Genomic DNA, 22,969 nt, shown 5'->3' on the forward strand with positions numbered 1-22,969 from the left:
ATGGAACTATCATATATGTAATTTTCATAAATATTTTTGCAGCTGAATGGTGGGTGCATTTTGGTGGGTTCGCGAGAAATCTAAAGCGGATAGCTATCCGGATCCTCTCCTAAACAGTCTCCTCTAGTGGCTGTGAGCGCAATTGGTCCACCTTCGCCCTTATCTACAGCAAATAAAGAAACCGTTTGACGCAAAAACGCCTCAACGACCTTGTTTATGTGCATTTACAATTTGCGGTTGAGGCTAAAGTGCATTCAAGAGGAAGCGGAAGCTCAAGTATTCAGATCCGCATTTACGGGACCTTCATCGATGATGAGATGATCCACTACTCGACTGGCTTGTAGGCCAGCAGCAGGAGCCCGAGCTTGACGAGCCAGGATCGCCTCCACGACCAGCTAGCTTCATAGCCACCGAAACAAGGGTCGATCCAGAGCAATGGGCTGAGCGCAATATTCCACGCACTCCCAGAGCTGATCAGCCGCAGGCACAGGGGAGCCAGTCACCACATGATTGGTATGAGACACCCTCCGAGAGAGCTGATCGAGAGATGCTCAGCAGACAAGGGCGACATAGCCAGACAGAGAGGGCCAAGAAAGAAAAACAAAGGGTCCCAATGGAGAGTGTCGAGGAGACTTGGACGAGCAGCGATGAAGGTTTCTGGTGGTGATGGATTTCTAGCCATGGAGGGAGCGGAGGACCATATGGTACTCATGAGACACAGCCGGAGGGTGGTCTTTATTTCACCGGTGAGTCCCAATTTATGGGTGCTACACAGGATACTGACCACGGTCGACCACCTGATAGATTTCGTGAGGATATCATTGGATATAGAAGACGGGCTCTTCGAGATCGTTTCAGGGAAGACAGGATATGACTGCAGATCCGATAGCATACGGATACGAATTCTATTATCCACAGCCTCAGCCTGACAAATATGAATATGGTGCATCGGATTTTGCTTCCGCCATATTTGGATGGGCCCCTACACAATCAGAGGACACCTCTCAGAGCCAGAGCGGTGAGCGAGAGATCCGACAGTTCTTATAACCTGGCGCACGTTTCTTCTGATTGGGTTGATTTGCCTCCTCCTGATTATACTTATGATTCGGATATCTACGAGAGCCATCGACATTCGTCTCAATTTTAGATATCCAAGAGTGCTTTAAATGTATGTAAATAATTGTATCTTTAATTTGAAGATATTTTATGTGTATCATTTTATCATTAGAACGGAGGAAAACATAACATGCATTATCTATGTTTCAAATTTCAACCCTAAATTTAAACATAAAAACATCAAAATCATAAAAAAGCAATAAAAAAACATCAATCTTCACTTAATTTAAGATCCAACAGAGAGAACATTTTTTTTAAAAAACATCAAATTTATGGCTCACGGTATCGGCCGGTACGTACCGAACTGGACCGGTCCGGCCGGCCACTGGTACGCCGACCGGTACCAGTACGGCGACCCTTGCTCTATAGCTTGGTAAGTAATGAATACCCTAGCTAGATAGCTCAAGTAACAAATTAAATAATTTTTTTTGTTAATACTAAGTATATAAGAAAAATTATTTTTATTTTAATAAAATAATTTTTATAATTAATAATATTCATGCTTGCTCAACTATTCCTATTCATATTCATAAGAATAATTTAAAAATACTTTAATTCAATTCAACAACCTATGTGACTAATAACTATATTTATACATTGTGGTTGGGTTAGAGAACATTACCTATATCTTATGGAGTAGGCTAGAATACTGCACTTATACCCTATAAAGTAGAGTAGAATACCACACTTATATCCCATAGAGTGGGCGAAAATATCATATTTATATCTTGGAGAGTGAGCTTGAATACTGAACTTATACCCTGTGGAGTGGATAAGAATACCTCACTTGTGCATTATAAAGTGGGCCAGAATACCTTATTTATATCATTTGGTAGGGCCTGAATAATGAGTTTCAGGAATAGTCAAAATACCAATTTATAACCTCCATTTGTCGGATCCAAAACATAATTAGGCTGAGTCAAAAATTCAAAACATATCCAAGCTATTCATAAATCATATATTTGTCAAATTCCGAAAAGGTATGCATGTTCAATAAAAGATTTCTAAATGTATGCACAATATTTGGTAACAAAAGTAATACTTTAAATTTACAAATTTGTTTTCCATTTAAAATACAATTCCATGGAATTCATGACTTGCATGTTAATCAATTTATAATTTATTTGATATCAAATATTTATTTAGAGGCAAATAAAGGGAAATCCAGGTAAGGTGAATCATTACTTACCTTGCGAGCACACTATGTCAATAATTTCAACTAATATTGAAAAATTTCTTCAGAACCTAGCATTCTCAGAATTATAATTTTATCAAAATATGGTCATGATAATTTTAAATTAAAATTCTAAGTCTTCAATACCCTAGGCTCTAAACAAACCTAATAACTACCCGACATCAACATGATCCTAGTACTGCATTGGAATTGACCAACCTAAAATCAACTTGGTGTTATAGTTATTCAAAAGAGTATATCATAAGGCATATAAATTTTAATTACTTTATTATGTTCAAAATTTTCAGATTTATATTTTAAAGAAATAAGTCCCTGAAACATATTATGCAGTTTAAATACTGAATATAATATTTTTACAGGACATTTAGCAATCTAAAATTTTAATTGTATTTTGTTGTACATCTTAAATTACCCCGCTTCTAGTTTGCAGAAATTAATCATATATTAAAATATACAAATTTAATAACAAGAAATCTGAAATTAGTGCTAAGATATGCCGAAAATTATTTTACACAAATTTAACACAGAATTTTTATTTTCCATAAATTAAGTTTCTAAAATATAAAAATATGGAAATTTAATTACTATCAATTTAGATTGCTGTTATTTACCACCGAGAAATTAATTTAAAGTATAATTAATATCATAACAGTTAAATTGCGAAATTTGTAATATACATAAAGCTAATATTCAAAACAGAGAATGTAGAATATGATCTTCAGAAAATTTAATTGCAAAAATTCAAAACAGATTTTGCTTTGCTAGAAAATAGATATTGGTGAATTCATTTCATAGAAATTAAGTTATTGAAATAGAATATGCAGATGTTTAGTTTTCAAACTATTTAACATTCAGAAGTTTTAAAACTAGAAAATAATTTTGAGAAAATTAATTACAGAAATTAAATATTTTTTTTGTGTTGAATTTATTATTACAGAAATTATTTTATAGAGGTTGCTTCTTCCCAAAACAAGATAACTCATGTATATAGAGAATTATTCAAATATTAAAATAATATGGAGAGAAAAGAAAGGTGGAAATTTGTTGTAGAAGCTTACAAGAAGTTGGCATTGATATGGGGATTCTATTGAGAGAGAAAGAAGAGAATAGAGATGGTCTTGGCATCTTAGAGTTTGAAGGAGGGAAGGAAGGAAAGAAAGAAAGCTAGAGAAAGAGAGAGAGCATGGAGTAGTGGGGTGCTCCTGCATAGGGGTTAAAAATGATTAGGAGGTAGGGAGTCCGACGTGCGGTCGGAGTCCTCCCTCCCCTTGCTCTTTCTTAATAAGAGAACAGGGAGGAGGAGTCCGACTTGGGGTCGGAGCCCTCCCCCTCTCCCTCTCCCTGTTTGCCTTGCACAGGTTGATCCGGTTTGGGCAAGTCTGGCTGTCACAGTCTCAGATTTCCCTTTTCTGTTATCAGGATCTATGTATTCTTGTTAAAGTTGTTGCTTATGGACAAATTTTGTTAGAGCTTTGGAGTCATGCTCAATGTCTTCATATAGACATTTTATTCTCTTGGAATCTTGAGTTCTGCGATAGACAGTTTGCCCCTAAATGTTGCTGGAATTATGATGCTCATCGAATCCTCGGGTTAGGCCCACACACCGTAGGTTTATCCTTGGATCTTTGTTTAGACTTGAGCCATAGATTTGAAACCTGATTTCATATTAGGTTGTTATACTCTCTTCCGCTTGGACTAGTTGGGTGTACTCAGGGCTATGTGGTGGCATCTCTTGACAAAAAGAAAGAAGCTACATCTTATTCTCGATTTGCTGGTGAGTTAATCAAAATTGCTTAGTGTTTTTTGTTTTTTTTTAGATCTTAACCATAAGCAGTTGTCAAATGACTGATTGACAATTGCTGCTTGGTGTCCTTGGTGTATGCAGCCAAAAGAACAAGCTAGTGACAATCTAGAGGTTAAATCATGTCTGGACTAATATTTCACAGGGGTTGGGTACTGTCTTAAATTGCATTTCATTAACCCATCATCATACAAAGATAAAAATGAAAAGAAGTTGTACTCCTAGCAATACAGATTGACAAGTATTGAGACTTGGAGTAGTTGGACTAACTAATTGATGCTTGGAGTGTTTCATCACCAATGATGATACCATCTTATGCAAATTGATGCATCTCAATAAATATCTCATTCTATTAAGCCATATATGTGAAGGCAAAAAATGATATGAAGTTGGTCATGTTATTTTGTTGTAGGCAAGGTCCACCAAATTGGTACCGGGATCCGTACTGGTCGGCGAACAGGTCAGTATGGTACCAAACCGGTATCGTACCGACACACAGTATGCTACCATTTTTTTAAAGTTTTTCAAGTTCAATTAATTGATAATCAATTTTTTTAAACTTTTTTAATGATTTTAAGTCTAATTTGATGTTTTTTATGTTTCTATGATTTCGGTTTAACCTAAATGATGCATCTTGTTGTTTTAAAATGATACAAAATATAAAATAATTAGTGGGATGTTGCATGCTACAAGAAGTAACATGAAATATCCTCAAATCAAGTAGTGAGGCAAAAATACTAAATAATATAATTAATTATATATGAAAGTACAATATACATACAGATATCTAAAATCTTGTCGAGTGGCAATGCCTCTCATTGATATTCAGATTATTAGCATAGTCAGGAGGAACATCAGCCCACCCCTTTAACCAAGTGGCGTTTTAGTCTTGTATGTTCATCCCATAAAGAACACACTCCAGGTTTTAAGCACTCTCGGATCTCTTGCTGAAGCTCTGGCTCTGAGAGGTGTTCTCTAGCTGATAAATTGATTGATAAAACGACTGTGAATGGGTCCATCCGAATAAGCCAGCAACAAAATTCAATCTGTGAGATGCTTCGGGATGCATAGGGTAGTAGCTATCGGAAGATGCCTCTGACGCATCATATCCATATCCGTATAGGTAATAGGCTGCCTGTGGTTATGGGTAATAGAATCCAGTATATGACTCGGAACCTGATACGTAAGGCTGCTTTGTTGTGACTTGGTCAAGATATTTCCAGCCTTTCCACATGTAGGGGTATGGTTGCATCCAACCGACTCTCCTTAGCCCTGCAATGGTGGGAGCCTTATGTGCTGGGACACTTTTTTTATATCTTGCTTTTAAGTCGGCCATGTGTATTGCATGTGTGAAGTGCTAGTTGCATTTTGATTATAGTTTGTTTCCTTGCCACTTCCCTTACCTTGATGCTGAGGTGTTAGCCTGCACTTTGTTTTATGTTTGGACAAATGTTTTCTCAGTTTTCTAGCATTTTTTTGGGAAATATTATTGAAAACTACCTACTTTTTGTTTCAGAGCAAGTGGCTACCAATACATACTCTTGCTGCATCAGGAGAGTTTTATCTTTTGGATGCATTACTAAAACAAAATGTTGATATTAATGCCATCGACAAGGTATGTTGTAGTACTCACTAAAACATTTTCCTCTATTGCATTGTTTATTTGACCTGCCAATCTGTTAAATTTTTTTTTAGGAGAAATAGCTTTTAAATACCAGTATTTATTTGCTTATATGTATTTGGGAAATTTTTTATCAATATTATTAGTGTTGTCCAGGATGGTTTATCAGCAATTCATAGAGCAATTCTTTGTAAGAAGCAAGCAATTTTTGACTACCTCCTTAGAAATTCAGCAAATCCTTTTGTCCGCGATAGAGTAAGTGAAATTATAAATTTATGATACCACTCATTATCATAACAGTTTATGAGTCTTTTTTCTGCATAAGCAATGGTTATCAGATATCATCTTGTGCTGATTAGCTGCATTTACCTTCTGGATTCTATGTCAAAGGTATTTATCCTCATGAATGATGCATTAGTCGAACCATTCTTCAATGTTTGAATTTCATCAATATCATGGGATTAAATTTGTCTGAGAATCTCAAAGATATTGTACAAGTTACATCTTTCTTTATTGTAAAATTCATAACCATAACCATAATTCAGGACCAGAAACTAGCTTGACATGATCCAACCCTGAGTTTTGTGGTACCGATTGTCAAGTGAAAGACCTATCCTGAGAGAGCTGATTGGGTCATGAACAATGAAATTATACTGGACCCAGCTTAATCCTAAAAAAGATTGGGTCATTTCTGATCAGAAGTTTTGACCTGAAATTTGGATAGGTTAGGGCATGGATCATGCCAGACCTAGACCCGCCCCCCAAAATGCTTATGCCCCAAAATGTTTACACCCCTTTTGATTAGTCCATGTTATGACAAATTTCCAAAATGATTAACACAATGTATTTCGTGGAAACCATGTTAAACGCTACAAAGCGCACCTCATTTCAACTTTTTTATGTGATCAATTCTATCTCATGGAACACTCACATATATTGATGGATCGCATGGTGGATGATCCACTCCAGATCATACTCTAAATCAGTTACCTAATAAGTTCTTATGGTAAACTGCACGTACTTCTCAAACAAATCACGCCCCTAAATTTAAGGACTATTTGTGGAATGGGTATATTGAATTTTGATGTATCATGCTAAGAATATAGTTCATGGGTTGTAGACACAGTTGTTGACCACTCGATGAGAGATATATGAGCGTGAGCATTAACTACCAAATGATTTGAGGAATAGCTGATTCAATACCAAGGTTGTCAAAATGTCTAGGTGTTCCTAGGCTGTGGCTCTCTTAATTGCCTAGGTATAATGCCTAGGCAGCCAGGTGAGCGCCTGGAGTTAAAAATCCCCAAAATTTTTGAAGTTTTAATATCAAAGCCTTGTATAATCAAAATATCACAAATATAATAATCCTAATCTGGATTTTTCTCTTTCTCTTGTTCGCTGCCCTAAATCCTCTAGCCACTTTTGGAGCAAAAGGTCTAGAATTAAGAGAAGGTCGTTTGATGGGTAATGTCCCTAGATAAGAGAAGACTCAAGATGGATGGCTGTTATCTTAAAGTAGTTTTAGAGTGATTTATGTAGAAGGATGGCAGATACAAGACATAAAATTTATATAGAAAGATGGCTGAAAGTTAAAGTGTTCAATAAAATTATATATAGTAGAAGCAAAGTTATCGATAGGAGGCCAAGTGCCAACCTAGGCCTCTGTGCGGTTGCCTTGCCTAGCAGCTTGGGGAGCTTGTTTAATATTCCTGTAGTCTACTATGGCTGTCATACACGTATGATGCACAATTCAACTATAGCCCCATTAACTTTGTAACAGGAATAGACTACTTGTCCCTGTGATAAGCTTGAGGCTAATCACTAATTTATTTCAAACCTTGCAACCTATTGACTGTTACAACTTTCAACTTTAGGGTCAATTTTTGACAAGTACATCCAAATCTTATGACTGCAATTAAGCTAAGCATAAAACAAAAAGAAAAATAGTGGCATTCCAGGACCCAGCTACAAAGAAGTGGTTTGCCTCAACATCGGTGGCATGTGCAACAGCGCATGGATGGTGATAACAGGGCACGTGTGCATGATGCAAGCAGTCCTGTGTATTGCTGTCATTTATGCAATACATGACGGACATGAATCACACCCACAGGCTCCAGGATCACCAATTATGCGCATATTGTACTTGCCACTAGTGGCGGGGTAAGCCATTCCCAATTGCAATACTTCATATTTAACTATATTATGAATATCACTATCTTCTTGTGATAAACTTAAGAAGGATTCTTATTTGTAAGAAAATTCTTTATATAAGGTATATTCTACCTTGATGTTAAATTGTTTATCTCAGTTCTTAATTACCCATGATTAGGCTGCTTGTGGGTCGGCATGGATCCGGATGGGAACAAGCCAAATCGGGTCCATATTGGAATAGAGCCAAAATATTAACCCAAGACCAATTCATTTCCATTTTGGTTGGACTGGATCAGGTTTATGATTTATTGAATTCATTGGTTTTTTTTTTTTTGGTCAAATCTGGTCAAAAATAACCCAAACACAAACCATAACACATGTATAAGTTGATTATTTAATTATATCATAAGTCCATTATGAAATAAGCAACATGTAAGTGCTGTCAAAATCCTATTCCACATAAGATCTGATTGATAACAACATGTAAATATATAGTGCACTAAACTTGGGTCAGTTCATGTTCAGATCAGTGTACATGCTTATCCAGATCCAGTCCATATTACAAACTGGTCATATTTTTCATTCCAAGCCTGATCCAAATAACTTTAATTCAGATTGGGCCGGGTTGCTTTTGTATTGGCTTCAGATTGGAAGTGGATAAATCCAATCCACTTGTGGCCCTACCAATGTTTGCGTATATGTTGATTTTTTGTAAATCATATCTCATGTTGAATTGAATTATTTTTATGTCTTGCTTTCAACAGGATGGAGCTACCTTGATCCATTACGCAGTCCAAACCGCAGCAAGTCAGACTATAAAGATTCTTTTGTTGTACAATGTTGACATAAACTTTTCTGATAATGTATGCGTGTAAATTTCATAATTGAGTTGTATTCTTTCTCTCTGCTCTCCACTTTCTAATGGAATACATTGAATTTCCTATGCAGGATGGATGGACTCCATTGCATCTTGCTGTCCAAACACGCAGAACAGATATCGTAAGGCTTTTGTTAATAAAAGGAGCTGACAAGACTCTAAAAAATCGAGTAATCCATCAACTAATGACTTTTTTGTTATATTTCCTCTAAAGGATGCATATAGTGCATTTTTTGAGTTTTACCTGTGATATTACCTTTCTGCAATGCAATTTACCTTCTTGTGGATGTAGAATGAGTTTTTTTATTAAATATGTGACATATACTAGTGTAGTTTAAATTTACTTATTTATATTTAGATGATGAACTCTTAGCTTCCAACTAATGAATGTTGCTTAGCATGAAATCAAATCTATGAAGGAAGGGAAATACTTTGCTATATGGATAAATGGAGTGACTATTACAAGTCATGAATTGTAAAAAGTAATTGGTGTTACATCACAAAAACATTCTTGAGCACACGATTATTGTATCATATGCTCAAAATGCTGCATTACCCCAAAGCCATGTTTGGTTTGCTAGAATGGGAGTAGAAAATGGGAATCAGATATCCATTACAGCCCATTCCAAAGTTTGGGGACTATTATAGTTAATGTAATCCTGATTTCAGTGGGTATCAAATTCCCATAAAAAAGGGTAGAGAATGATACCCGTGGGGGGGGGGGGGGGGTTGGGTATTTGTGAATCATTTTCCTAAAGTATCTCGTCTGTGGGAAAGAAGAAAAAGCCCCGTCTATTATGAGCCCTCGCATTTAGATCTCTTTACCCCACTTGGGATAGGAATGGGAAGGGGAAGTGGTCAATCCTAATGATTCACAAGAATGGATGTCTTGGGAATTGGAGAAGTATTCTTGATTCCCGTTTCTGACAGACCTACATGGCTCAATAGTAGATGATATGCATGTCGCTTTTCTTTTCGGATCTTATTCAAGTAAAATGGCTTCAAAAATCCTTCTGAGCCTTCAATAAAAATTTTGAGAGCAAATTGATGTATCTCCATTATCAGAGTGAAGGTCTAATTATTCTTTGTGCTACATTGCTACTACTGGAGATAGTTCTTAGATAATTGCCATAACATATGAAGCATTGGGAACTGCTTTGGAGTTTCCGGGCTTTCATTTGTAAGGTTGAGGTGATGTGTTTGCCTCATAAATTAAGAATTGAACCTGTTCTTCTTGTTCTCCTTCACTATCAGAAAACAAAGACATGATTTTGATCACCATACCTTCCTTAGAGGCTGTTCAGCTTGGTTTTACCCTCCTGGATGATCCTAGTGGCTGTATTGTTATTTTTAATGAATCATGAGTGCAATCAACTTTCTCCAGGGATCATTAGTAATTTCTCTGTTTTATGTCCCTTAATCCAAGGGGCATAAATCAAGCTTAGTTCTTTTGCTTCACTTTTTATTTAATATAGACTTATACATATGTTCCATTAAGCCCATTGCCATGGTTTCTTGTGATTTTTTGTTTAGTCCCGTATGTTTGATTAAGAACTGGGTTTGGCTCTCCCTCTTCTTTTGGTATCTGGATTCACTCTTCACAATTTTTTGTTCAATTGGTTTTGAAAGAAGAATCAATAGTTTCTTCAAGTACAGCCTGCAAAATATTGGCTAGAGTATGTTGTAAGAAAATGACTTAATGACATTTTCCTTGATTTTAAATACCTCACCAAGCCTTATCTAAAGAAGATTTGAGGAGAAAGTGGAGAAGTCCCACTTGCAAGTGAGGTCCTTGGATCATTATTTTTGAGAGGATATTGTAACTTGAATTATTCTTATTGATAATTTTTTCCTTAAATTTAAGTTCTTTGATAAGAAACAAATCAAAGGACATGAGATTCTTCATAAATTAAATGCTTTAATCTTGTTTCCTGTTGTGATTTATATGAGATTGTATTCTCATAATATTTGTATACTTCTATAACCTGGATGCTTGTCTTATTATCAATATATTTACTGTTTTTGATCATATTATTATAAATCCAACATTAAATAAATAGTTGCATCAATTATGAAAAGGGTTCCATGGGAATTTTGAGCTATTTTGAATTCTCTATTATATAGTTGCACAGGTTTCCCAATGTCTTCTATGCTATTGCAATTTTTCTTTATTTCTTCAATTTCTGATATTTTGCTTCCAAATTCCTATGTCAATCAGGGCTTTATTCTTGACATGAAAGCTAGCTTGTTAGATATCAAAATGAAGTAAATAACGAGCGATACAATCAAATTGTTGTTAGAAAAAATATAAGAAAATCAAATGATGTAACGGCCGATTGTAGGCCTCCTAAAGGAAAAATTGATAGCATTGGTCATCAGAAGAAAGATAACCAAATTATGTTATCATTACCCCCTGAAGATGAGATGGATAAGGTCTGCAGTGTTGGCTGAAAGCAAAATGTTATGATCAAACCAAAATATTTTCACTCAAACATGTCAATGTCAGCTGAAATCGCTTCAGATTGCCTGAGTTTTGCATTGTTGATTGAAATTGATTATTTTCAGTTCAATTGCTGTGATTTACCTGAGCTGATTGGTTTTGATTAAGGTTCCAAATATCGCATACCGACCCTACATCAACCAAGGGTGGGAATGTTATGCAATATATCACACACCATACCGACAAGTAGTATCGACTGATACGGCTTTGAGATGACCTGTACGCCTTATTTTGGCCTCCAAAATATTTTTTTTCCTGGCATTTCTCTTATGTTTTTTTGTCTTAATACTTTGTTTTTGCAAGAAATATAATAGAGTATAACTTTAGGTGTCCTGGTCATGGTATTCAATTTCCTAAAGTTTTTGTGTTGCTAGTTTGTTACATAACATAACCTGAAATTAAAAATATATTAAAAATGTATATATGTTTATTTTTTTTAGTTATGCTGGAGAATGCCACCAACCAGGATTTGAACCCTAGACATCTCACAATTGGAGTGGGATGCCAACTGGTTGAGATAAGGCTGGTTGACATGTACATATTAAAATTAACAATGGAATATATTGTGTTATTGGAAATCATTAAAATGGCTAATGTTATATTTTCAATTCGACGAACCATGTTATTTTATATTTTCTGGAAATGATTGAATTGACATTAACAATTAATAAGATTTCCTAGGTTAATTTTCTATGGTTTTTCTAATTTGAAAACACATCTGGAACACCTTTAGAACATAATTTGCAATTTTCTACTAATTGTCCTTGGTTTTGATCTTAAATTCATGCTTTATGGCATGAACCTGGTAATCAAAGATCATTTGATCCACCAATAACAAAACTTTCACATTGTTTTTTCATTTAAACACTTGATAATCATTAGATTTTTAAAAACAATTAAGGAAAGGGGAGGACAAGAATTTTTCTCGATTTGATCCAGTCCACGTCCGACCCAATCCATCACAGTTGCTTCAGATTGGAACCCGGAGAGACCGAGTCCCAAGAGGGGTGCGAGACTGTGGGACTCTCCAAACTGAGTTATCTTGGTTTGTCCCGCATCCTGACACTTGAAACTACCTAGTGACTTAGTAATTCATTGAGACACCAATTATTTATTTATTTTTTTTCTTTTCTCTTTTTTCTCATTTTTAATGGTTGCTTAAAAGTTTTGTTTGTTATTTTATTAAATTTGTGATTTTTTTGTTTCCATGATATGATTGATTAGTGATGTTTCATTTAAATTTAGTATTGGTACCATCATGGTTTGCGTACCACCTTGTACTGTCCGGTACTGGGTGTACCATACCGGCAGAAAATCAGTATGAAATACATCTTCAAGTTGGTACAAGCTCCGTACTGCCGCACCGAGATGCGTACCGTCCCATATCGAGGTGCGTACCGACCTCCATCGAGGCTTACCGAGGTGTGTACTGACCTCTATCAAGGCGTACCGAGGCGTGTACCAGCCCGTACCGAGGCGTATCGAGAAAAATGGTTGGAGAGCTATTTTAGCACATAAGTATATTGTACCGTATCATATAATACTGTATCAAATCGATAAGGTACCGATATAGTATTCGGTACTGAGATTGCGGACCTTGGGCACTCAATAAGCCTATTGATAGGTCTAAAAACACCTAAAACTTTATTAAATAAGAGCAACAAACAATGAAGAAAACAAAGAAAAGGGATGCCTTTGTTTCATTGGGATGCCATCCTATCCTGAATGTCGGAATAGAAGCCTCTTGATAGTGTAGCGACCAAGCACCAAACCGGGATGGATCCTGGTATTGGGATTTAATCCCTTGATTAAAAGCCTCAAAAACCCATATTGAGTGGTTTCGGCTAGTATCACTTGGTTTGGAATCAACTTAGGCTTGATATAAATTGAGTTGGACTCGATATCCTTAAGTCGTGTTGGTACATTTCCAATATAGGTAGTTTGCCACTGTTTTGAAAGATTCTATAGTGTACCAGCCTGTACAATAGGTGGTAAACCTTGGTTTTGATTGAAGCTAACCAAAGTAGTGCTAAAATCTTTATATTGAGATGTTTTCCTTATGGCTTTCTTTTTATTGACCATGATTATAAATTAAAATTTACACTCTAGAAAGGGTTTAAAACTTTGGTGCAATGGTAAGGTTGCTCTATTGTGTTTTGGTGGTCGCTGGTTTCAAACCTAAAAATAGATGAGGGTAAGGACTCTTCCTAAACCCCATAATAGGTGGAGCCTAGTGCACTGAGCTGCGCTTCTTTACTTCTAGGAAGTGGTTTTGCAAGTTAAATTGGAATTTTGCAAGTTTTAACTTTAACTAAGATACAGAGGCACATAACTATTAGTTTACAAGAGATGTACCGGGAGGTCCGAGACATTTTTTTAGAGTACTTTATTATATTGATGTCTTAAATTCATGGGAACTAAGCATCATCTTGTACTCCATGCTTAAATTTGATGAAGTATCACAGAATAACATGAACTGTGCTATCTGAAAAGTTAACTACTATTATTTCTATGTCAAAGTGTAGATTATTATTCTCATCAAATATCAGATCATAATTTGAAAATTTTGTTGAGTCTATTTTCCTTGTTTTTTCTATTTTTATTCTTCATGGACTTCAACATTCTATGAAAGCTCCAGCCCATGAAAACTCTATGATGAACACAGAGATATCAAAAGTGTGTGACTTGGAGCCTCAACGTGGCGCATGCTTGTTCTTTTTGAGTGCCTCTTCTGGCCTGAACTCATTGGAGGCTAGGTGCTAGATCTGTGCCTGTCATGCACATTCAAAACACTATCTTTCCTTTCTTTCTTTGTCCTTTTTTTTTTTGGGGGGGGGGGGGGGGGGGGTGGCGGCGTGTGGGTGTGAGGGAGAGATGTATACTTCAATCTTCATGCCATTCCGCAATAGAAGTGGTGTACACTTCAATCTTCATGCCATTCCGCTTTTGCTTGTCGTCATTTATGAATCTTGTTCTCTTTCATATCATTGCTTCCTTTCTTATGGTTCATATTTCTCATGAAGATGTGTCACACATTGCTTGTTTGATTGGTTGGAATGTGATCCTCTAGCAAATGAGGAATATATGCCTCATGGTTCATGGAGAGTATTTAATACAGAGAGAGAAAAATGTTTAATTAATACATGGACACAATATGTGTTGATATATAGACAGAGCTGAATGTTACTTGGTGCTCGTGACTTGATGACTCTGAAAATAGTGATACAGAGTTCTTTGTTGCCTTGATGAATGGGAGATACATGTGATCATTATCTTCCATCCCACTATAAACATCTCAGGAAACGTAGTCTTCTTTCAATGTCTTTATGACTTCGCAAACAAGCTTCCAAGCCTGGGTTTACGGGGCTTGGCACTTGAAATATGTTCGTTGAGATTGTGCTTGAAAGATCATCACCATAAGGGGGCTAGTCTCCGTGATAAGGAGGAAGATTGTTTTGTGGTCTTGAAGTAAAAAGTTACCTGTATCACATTTTTTATTGTTAACTACAGGGCCTCAGGCTGCACTCTTCTGTGGTTTGGCCTTTATAGATGCATATTCCTATTCTGGTGAGCCCCCCCCCCTCTCTCTCTCTCTCTCTCTCTCTCTCTCTCTCTCTCTCTCTCTTATACTCCGTGGATGGGCAGAGTGACCATGGGTCTGCTTCTAATAAAGAAAGGAGCATACATATTATATGAAGGAACTATCTTGTACATTACATCTAGGTTTCACACGGACTAACATATACCTAAAATGCTACTTGTGTGCTAATTTAGTTTTTTGAGCACTTTTCATTTGGTTGCTTGCAAAGTTCGCTGTCTTGGTACTAGACCTTGTAAGTGTTGGTATGCTCGGGATGGGGTCAGTTCGGATACCAAGACTCGGTAGGCCTCTTATATTGAGTCTCGGTTTGGTACTAGTACGGTACGGTATACCTAAATGGGGAATCTTGGTTGATCGTTTTACGCTTTTTAGATGTTGCTTTGATATTTACTCAACATGAATTTGTAATTTGAAACCTGTCCTTGTTTGTGTTCCTCATTATTGACATTCCTTTCAGGATGGGTTAACACCACTTGATCTCTGTCTTTACTCTGGCCGAGATTTAAGAACTTATGAACTTATAAAGTTACTGAAGGGGCTTCCATTGTCAAAATCACGCTCTTGAGGCTGCCTCTGCTGAGAAACTTCATTGAATTATCAGCGGGTTTACAGTTACCATCTGCACATATTTCTTCACAGGTAAGGTTTTTCTGTCTCTATTTGTTTTGCTTTCTACTGGTCTTGTCAATGTGATAATTATTGTATCCTTCATGTTGGGGAACTCCAGGTGATTGATTTGGTGTCAAACAGTGAGCATTCACTGGAGTTTTTGGATCTAAAGCTACTAATCCCAGCTTGGCATCAGTTAATAAGCACATTACACTCCCCAAAGTTTATTGCACCTTGGCTAGTTTTGGTTGACAGCTAGACCGTCGTTGAAGATTCCACTGATGCTTAATATGATAGAGAACACGATCTGAAAAATAAAACATTGCTTAGCACTTGCAATCATGAGAAGGAATCATGTAGAGTGAAACTAGATTCAAAGTTAAATTGGTGATAACTGCATTTTATATTTTTCAGATCTTGCTTTTAGTCTCTTTGCTAATACAAAGAATATTTTGTTGATGTATACTGCTAGATGGATCTAGCTGGAAAGGTGCAAATATTCTTTTTGTTTGCGGTCTTGTATCCAGCTTTAAAATTAGCTATTCATCAGAATTATCTAGCTGAATATGCTACAATAGTTATGACAAGATTCCTGCAAATTTCAGAATCTTAGTGGTTTTAGTTGTAGCTGCCCATTTGATTTCACTTTTTGTTGGCATATTGAAGGGTCTTTGCTCATAACTCTAGTTTTCCTTTTTCTTGTTGTATACATGTAGATACATATGGTAGATTAGTTTTTTTTGCAGTTTACCCACTAATTATAACGTACTGGTCAAAACTAAGATATGTATGCTTAAAAGCTTGTATATATAATTTTCAGTTTGATATTCAATCTGATTTTTAAATCATTATGTTGTTAAAGCATTGAGATACTGGTATAAAGGGTGGCACCTGTTTTTCTTAGGAATGGTACATTACTGACTTGTGCCTGAATCTCGGGATGGTGCTACGTACCGCATCATACTGGTGTGCAAATTTGAAGTTTTTTCTTTTTTTCTTTGTTCAATTTTTTGAGGTTTTGATATGCAATATTGATATTACATCAATCCTTTTTTCTGTGTGTAGTATGGATATAAATTGAATTATAGATCTTTTGATTTCTACTGTATTTATCTTATTATCATTTTATTTTTTTATTTTTTTTATCAATTATGAGAGTGAATTGTCTCTACCACAGAATAATTTCTTTCCTAGTTTTCCATTTATGGCTAAACTTATAACTATTTGGATAGGAGGATTCAAAGTCTTGAGTATTTATCTTATTATCATTTTATTTTTTTATGGCAAAATCAATTTGAGAGTGAATTGTCTCTACCACAGAATAATTTCTTTCCTAGTTTTCCATTTTATGGCTAAACTTATAACTATTTGGATAGATGGATTCAAAGTCTTGAGGATTTGCATCTGGGAACTTAGATTTTCTATGGATTCAGGTTTTCTATGGTTTATTTAGTCGGCATTAATTTTATCAGATTTTTATATTTCTGTGATTGAATAATTTTAGCATATTTTCATAATTCTATTTCTGGTATGATTTTTGTATTAGGTTTAATACCCAATCATTTTATTTTTCACACTCCATGGTGTCAGCTAATTGGCCTTCCACCTTTTTTTTCAAAATAAAATTGCCATCCTTACCTATCCAGATGGCTCGACCAAAGATTGACTTGGTCCTGATGGTATTGTGCTTATTTCGATGTACCATTGGTTTATACTTTCATTTTCTAACAAATTCAGCTTCATCATTCCCCAAATTTTGCGTCCATGCAACATAGCCTTCTACAAAATCAGGGCTTCAATAACCAGGAAAAATCTAAATCTGTTGTTCTATTGTTGTTCAAAATCCATTGTAATGCTAGTGAATTTTATAGGCTATTTCGTAATGTTACTTACAAAATTTAATTAATTAATTAATTCATTGATTTTGGATAGGAGAGCAATGTGGCCTCTTTATGTGGTGTAATGAATTGTCGAAATAGATGGACCATGAATGCTTTTGTGGTGGACAATAAAAAAAATAAAAGACTTGAAAAGTTGGAGGTGGTTAAATATTATCTAGAAAATTATAAAAATATTTTTGCTAAAGACTAAATTATTACTCGAGACAGGTTTTGATCATCTTTTTTGCTCTTAAGGATCTTGAATCCTTATCATTTTAAGTCTATAATATTCATTGCGTTCTACTTATTGTAATGTATTCCCTGATCTGAATTATATATTAACTTATCATCTTGTGAAATGTGTAAGTTGCCTGGAGATTATCACAAACTCTAGTAAATGATTATTATATGGTAAGTAGGTTCAACTATTATATCAAACAAATTAGAGACTACTTTTGAATCTATTTTGTGTACCTCAGAAGACAAACATTTGACTCCTCTCTCTCTCTCTCTCCCTTAATGCTGGTGAGGGCAAGGATGGAGATGAGAAGACTGAGGAGATGAAGATGAGAAGACTGAGGAGCTCGGGTATGGGGGCTTCTCCTCTCCCTCTTTGTGTTGATGTCAGTGAAGGCAAGGATGGAGGAGAGCTCGGGGAAGACAGAGAGGAGAAGATGGATGACGTGGACGGAGAGTTTAGTGATGGCGAGCGCATGGGCCTCTACCCCTTCCCTCTCTCTCTTCGTCCCCTTGAACATGAAAGGGAATATAGATGAAAGAGGCATCATGCCAGGCGCATAGTTGACAGCCTCACATCCGTATGGTTTTATTCCTATAGAACATGCAAGACCTGTCTTTTTAGGTATATTTAATATATCAAAAATTTCAGACAGTGGTTCAGTAATAATAATACTAAATTTAACATAATAATTCAAATGGTTCGAACAATTCCATGAGATAAAGAAAATCTTGCAAAAGTTCTTGTCAGTTGTTTATTTAAGCTAAATACATTCTCATATATTAATTATTTAACCTTGATGACACTCCACCTAGACCAAGGCTTAGTGCATTTAACCAAGAATATCATGTGAATATTTTACGCCGATCACTTGTTTGGATCTTGTTGGATTTTTATCATTTTGGTATCAAAACACCATGATCTTTTTTATAGAGTCTATATATCATGACCAAAAAATCCTTATAATTATGATTTGGTAAATTTGAACTGCAAGCAATTTCATGACTTTAGGGTCATTCCACTTCACCATGAATTTCATTGACTATAATCCTTATATAGTTTCAATTTGTTTTTATAATCTTAAATCTTGAGTCTATTATGTCAAACATTTAAACAGGAGGATGCTTTAGAAGAGTTTTCCCTTATTTTTTAAAACAAGACTATTTAATTGGTTTATAATGTCTGATCTTCTCTTGTGATATCGGTTGTGGTCTCTAGGGCTTCAATTTTGTATTGGGGCATGACACATCCATTCAGTCCATCATCGAAGTGCTTCGATCTCAAAGCCCCCACTCTCAATCCAATGATTGAGCCTGTGAAAGTACATCTAATGTTGTTTCATGTGAAGGACAACCAAAACCCGAGAAGGCGGGGAAGGGAAGTGTCATCTCGATATATGGAGAAATAAGCAGTTGGCTCCATTCAAGAGAGTCCACACAGTAAGGGAAGCAGGGTTTGTATCATTCGTGTGAAAAGGAGGATTCACCTTTCTTTGCATGAATCTATCATTGGATCATGCAAAAGCCGCTTCGAGATCTAGTGGATGGATGAGAGGAGAATTTTGGAATGCAGGGTGCATTCCAATGGTTGACATCATGAAAAAAGATCAATCATTTTTTTGCGCGAAAGTTACATTCCGGACCCATACGGCAGGACGGGGTTTGGCTATGATGGTCTTAAAAACCTGGGTTTTGGGTATGACTCTTATTTGCCTAAGGACTGGGCTTTCTTGAAATAACATTGGTCATGGGAAGCGTAGCAGCACTCTTGGAAATAAATGGAATGTCTAGGAAAAGGAATTGTGAGAAATTATGTACGTCTCACCGTTAATAATGTACCATTTATAATATACGTAGAAGGGTGCTTATAGAATAATGTGAAAGATGTGAAAGACTGGAGGCCCTTGAAGCCTTTCTTGCATGGATTGATATCCCGTTTTGATAGTGGAAACCGGTATTTCAATCAGAAAAAGATGGTGGAAACCGGTATTTCAATCAGAAAAAGATGGTAGAAACCAGTATTCTTTAATGTGAGAGGTTGTATTAAGCATATATTTTCACAACCTTCATGACTTCCCAAGAGACTAATAATTAATAATTACATATAAAGACTGGCATTAAGCATATCTACGTAGTACTAATAAAGAGAGTGACAAGAGCGAAGTATTCGCGGACAAAAGCTAGGGTTCTATTTATAATCTATTAAAAATCGAATGTTTTTCCAAAAAAAATATTTCAATGCTAACATACAGAGAGGATCATATATGATTTCGAACATATAAACTTTATATTTATATTTCGAACAAAATCAACTTTCAGAGGATCCTACTTTGAACTATATCTCCATCACTTTCGTTGTCGATGAGTAAGCTCGTTTTACCAAGAGCTACCATCATGTACATTTTCTTTATCCTTTGATACCATGTCAAAGATCCTATTCACTTTTTTGGGATAGAATTGTATTTGTATTAGGATCATAAAAATTCAATAAGAAGAAATCTTGATCCATATCCTCTCTTCACTTGGATATTTAATTAAGTAGAGAGTATGAGACGACATCTTTATTTCACAATCAAATAGGATTCAATTGGTTGGCTAGGTCAGGAGGTACTGATCAACTTTCAAAATTTTCTTGCATTTATGATCTAGGTTTTCTTAATGGTTCTCATGTGCGGCAGCTTCTCTAATAACTAGGTGGCTTAAATCAGCTTTATTCTTATTAGAAGAGGTTGTTGTCGACCGAGTCTCTCTTGTCACAGTGAGGGTTTGTCTTTCTAATAACTTTTAAAAGAGATCGGAGATACATACTAACGATGTAATGGAATGGGAGATTTAAAAATTCATTCTGATGATAGATTGGTATAAAAATAAGATTATGTATTTGATGCAGTATACCTACAGGCTATATATGTGAACAATCTCCCTAGAAAAATTAATTTTAATTGATGTTATATAATACTTTTCATAAAAAAATGTTTTTCAAGTATGGAACAATATCTACCAACCTACTAGTCCAACAAAAAAACACTTGAATAATTAGAAGTAATAAATTGATTTTGAAATTCACGGAGCAAAGCAATTAAACAAACATTAGCCGTTTGGGTTGCATGTGGTGGCTTTAGGTCTCACAAAAGGAAGCGACAATAAAAGAAAATTTTGAATTTTAACATAAACAAGGTTGCTCCTCTTATTGTATGAACTTCATATTTTAAGTGATATATAAATAACTAATTTATTATATAAACAATATTGCCAACAACTATTAACCCAGTTGGCTGGCATCTCATCCTTAGTGTCTTGCCAATGGATAACACAAGCCTGGATGAATTGTGCATAAATGGTTAAGTTATCCAAGTATTTATCTATGATTTACTAATTGTAATCATTAATGTATTAGAAAAATTATATCTAAGTATTTCTTTCGAAATAAAGTTATAAATGGTTGCTCTTGCTAAATCATATATTCATATATAATAGATTTATAAGTGTGAGTGAATATTAGGATTGAGACAAATATTGTATCATAAAATTCCATGATAATTGATCTTGGATAGCCTATCTATACACCAAATTAAATAAGTCATAAAATCATCCAGCCCAAAAATAGGGAGGGTGTTGCCATTAAAGATTCGCAAGAACACTGTCTTCCCTTTTTTTTCATCTGAAAAGAAAACTACCCCCTTTCTTTCACGTCTTAGAATGTTATGATACAAAGGAACTAATAAAAGTATAGATAACATCAATATATATGAACCGTCCATGAATGGTTAAGTTATATAAGTATTTATTTATGATTTGGCAAGTATATTCATTAAAAGAAGTACTATTTAGAAGTGGTTTTCTTTTTGAGATCTAAAATTATAAATGATTGCACTTGCTGAAGCATACATGCAAGCATATGTAAGTGTGAGCGAGCATTAGAGTTCGGACAAATGTTGTATCATCAATTTCCATGATCTTTTTATCTCGGATGGCCTATTTATATTAAACACAACCGAATAATTCATAAAGTCACGCGGCCCAATGAGGAGGGTGATGCCACTCGGGACCAGACAATAATTTTATAAATTAGATGTTGCTTGGATTGGGAAATCTATTTTTAAAGTTACTATAGCAGATTCACTAGAGCACTCTCCCTTTTATTTAAAAGGAAAGCTACCTCCATTCTTATCGTTTAGAACATTATGAAACAAACAAACAAATCTATTTGAAAAACATGAATGTCCCGTTCCCCTCGTGTTCAACATTTTGTGTCTTTTTTTTTAATGGATGAAATCCAAGTATTGCGGAATCAATCCTCTTTCTTTTATTTTATTTTTCTTGGGATCTTGCCATGCATTGCTGTCCCTATGTTGGCTTCTTCGTAAAGGTAAAGCGGTTAGAAAACTGTTTCTAACTGTAATTAATTTGATTTCCGAAGAGCTTCGAAGAATACAATGGACCTGGTATTTATGGTTTTGTGCTCCTGGAGCGATGGAGATCATGTAATTTCTATCTCATAAGATAATTTTTAATTAGATTTACACTTAAGTGGAGAGGTGAAAATATCTATCTCCTGCAACGATAGATGCCAAATTTTCAAGTTTTCTAACCATGTCCCTCCCTGGATGCCTAAACCAAAAAGGTAAAATTTCACACTTTTGTAGAAAATTCCAAGCCAAGTGAGGAAAGGTTTATATATAAAAATCCAAAGAGAAATCCCAAAAAAAAAACCATAATTCCAACCATGCACACAAACTAAAATATGTGCCTCCTGTCCAAAATTTCCTACCAGCGCTTTCTTCTCTCTGGCATAGTGGCATATGTCCAACGTTCCAGCTATTTAAAAAAGAAAGAAAGGAAAGAAGGAGGGCATCATGATTACGTAAGAAGTAATGTTCTTCTCGCTTATGGTTATGCTTTTGTTGTATATCTTTTCCAAAGAAATACCCTCTTTGCTTTCCCGAATACTATTTAATGTAAAGGAGATACCCTTTAATCCACTTTTATGCCGTTGTATATATCTAAGCACCGCATAAGATAGAGAGCCTTCTTTTCTTCCTCCAATTCTTTTCATTTCCTTCTCTTCTCTCCGAATAATTCAACATACAAAATGCCACGATACTCAATATAAAGTAGTACACGGATGAACTCCTAAGCATCCTTCTATCACACCTATATGACGCATTGGAGACCGTTGTCAGAACAATCCTCCCTTGCATGATACCATGATATATAAGTGGGGTCCGGAGAATGAATGCATGGGTGATGATTGGTGAGGGGAGAGGTGGGCAGTAGAGTTTGGGATTTAGAAATCACAATACGCATTGGTAAGTGGTAGATAGGAATAAATGGGAGATGGTTATTTTAAATGAGAGAGACCAATGGATATAGCTGCCTAT

General features: G+C 35.5%; 1 protein-coding gene across 1 annotated transcript; it reads left to right on the forward strand.

The window, feature by feature from the left end:
* Positions 1-647: 647 nt before the first annotated feature.
* Positions 648-16,070, forward strand: LOC103703832 (ankyrin repeat domain-containing protein, chloroplastic). The gene is made up of 8 exons (XM_039118796.1): positions 648-746; positions 859-1,018; positions 5,528-5,727; positions 5,890-5,988; positions 8,649-8,747; positions 8,833-8,931; positions 15,320-15,501; positions 15,590-16,070. Exons 1-7 carry the CDS (start codon positions 648-650, stop codon positions 15,425-15,427), a joined length of 864 nt encoding a protein of 287 aa, XP_038974724.1. The 3' UTR covers positions 15,428-15,501; positions 15,590-16,070.
* The last annotated feature ends 6,899 nt before the right edge of the window (positions 16,071-22,969 follow it).

Source organism: Phoenix dactylifera, unplaced genomic scaffold (genome assembly GCF_009389715.1).
Source record: "Phoenix dactylifera cultivar Barhee BC4 unplaced genomic scaffold, palm_55x_up_171113_PBpolish2nd_filt_p 000414F, whole genome shotgun sequence".
Taxonomy (NCBI): domain Eukaryota; kingdom Viridiplantae; phylum Streptophyta; class Magnoliopsida; order Arecales; family Arecaceae; genus Phoenix; species Phoenix dactylifera.

Coding starts and splice junctions, on each gene's coding strand:
- LOC103703832 (XM_039118796.1), top strand. CDS start 648: ATGAAGGTTTCTGGTGGTGATGGATTTCTAGCCATGGAGGGAGCGGAG. Junction 5,989..8,648: donor ATCCTTTTGTCCGCGATAGA/GTAAGTGAAATT, acceptor TGCTTTCAACAG/GATGGAGCTACCTTGATCCA. Junction 8,932..15,319: donor ACAAGACTCTAAAAAATCGA/GTAATCCATCAA, acceptor CATTCCTTTCAG/GATGGGTTAACACCACTTGA.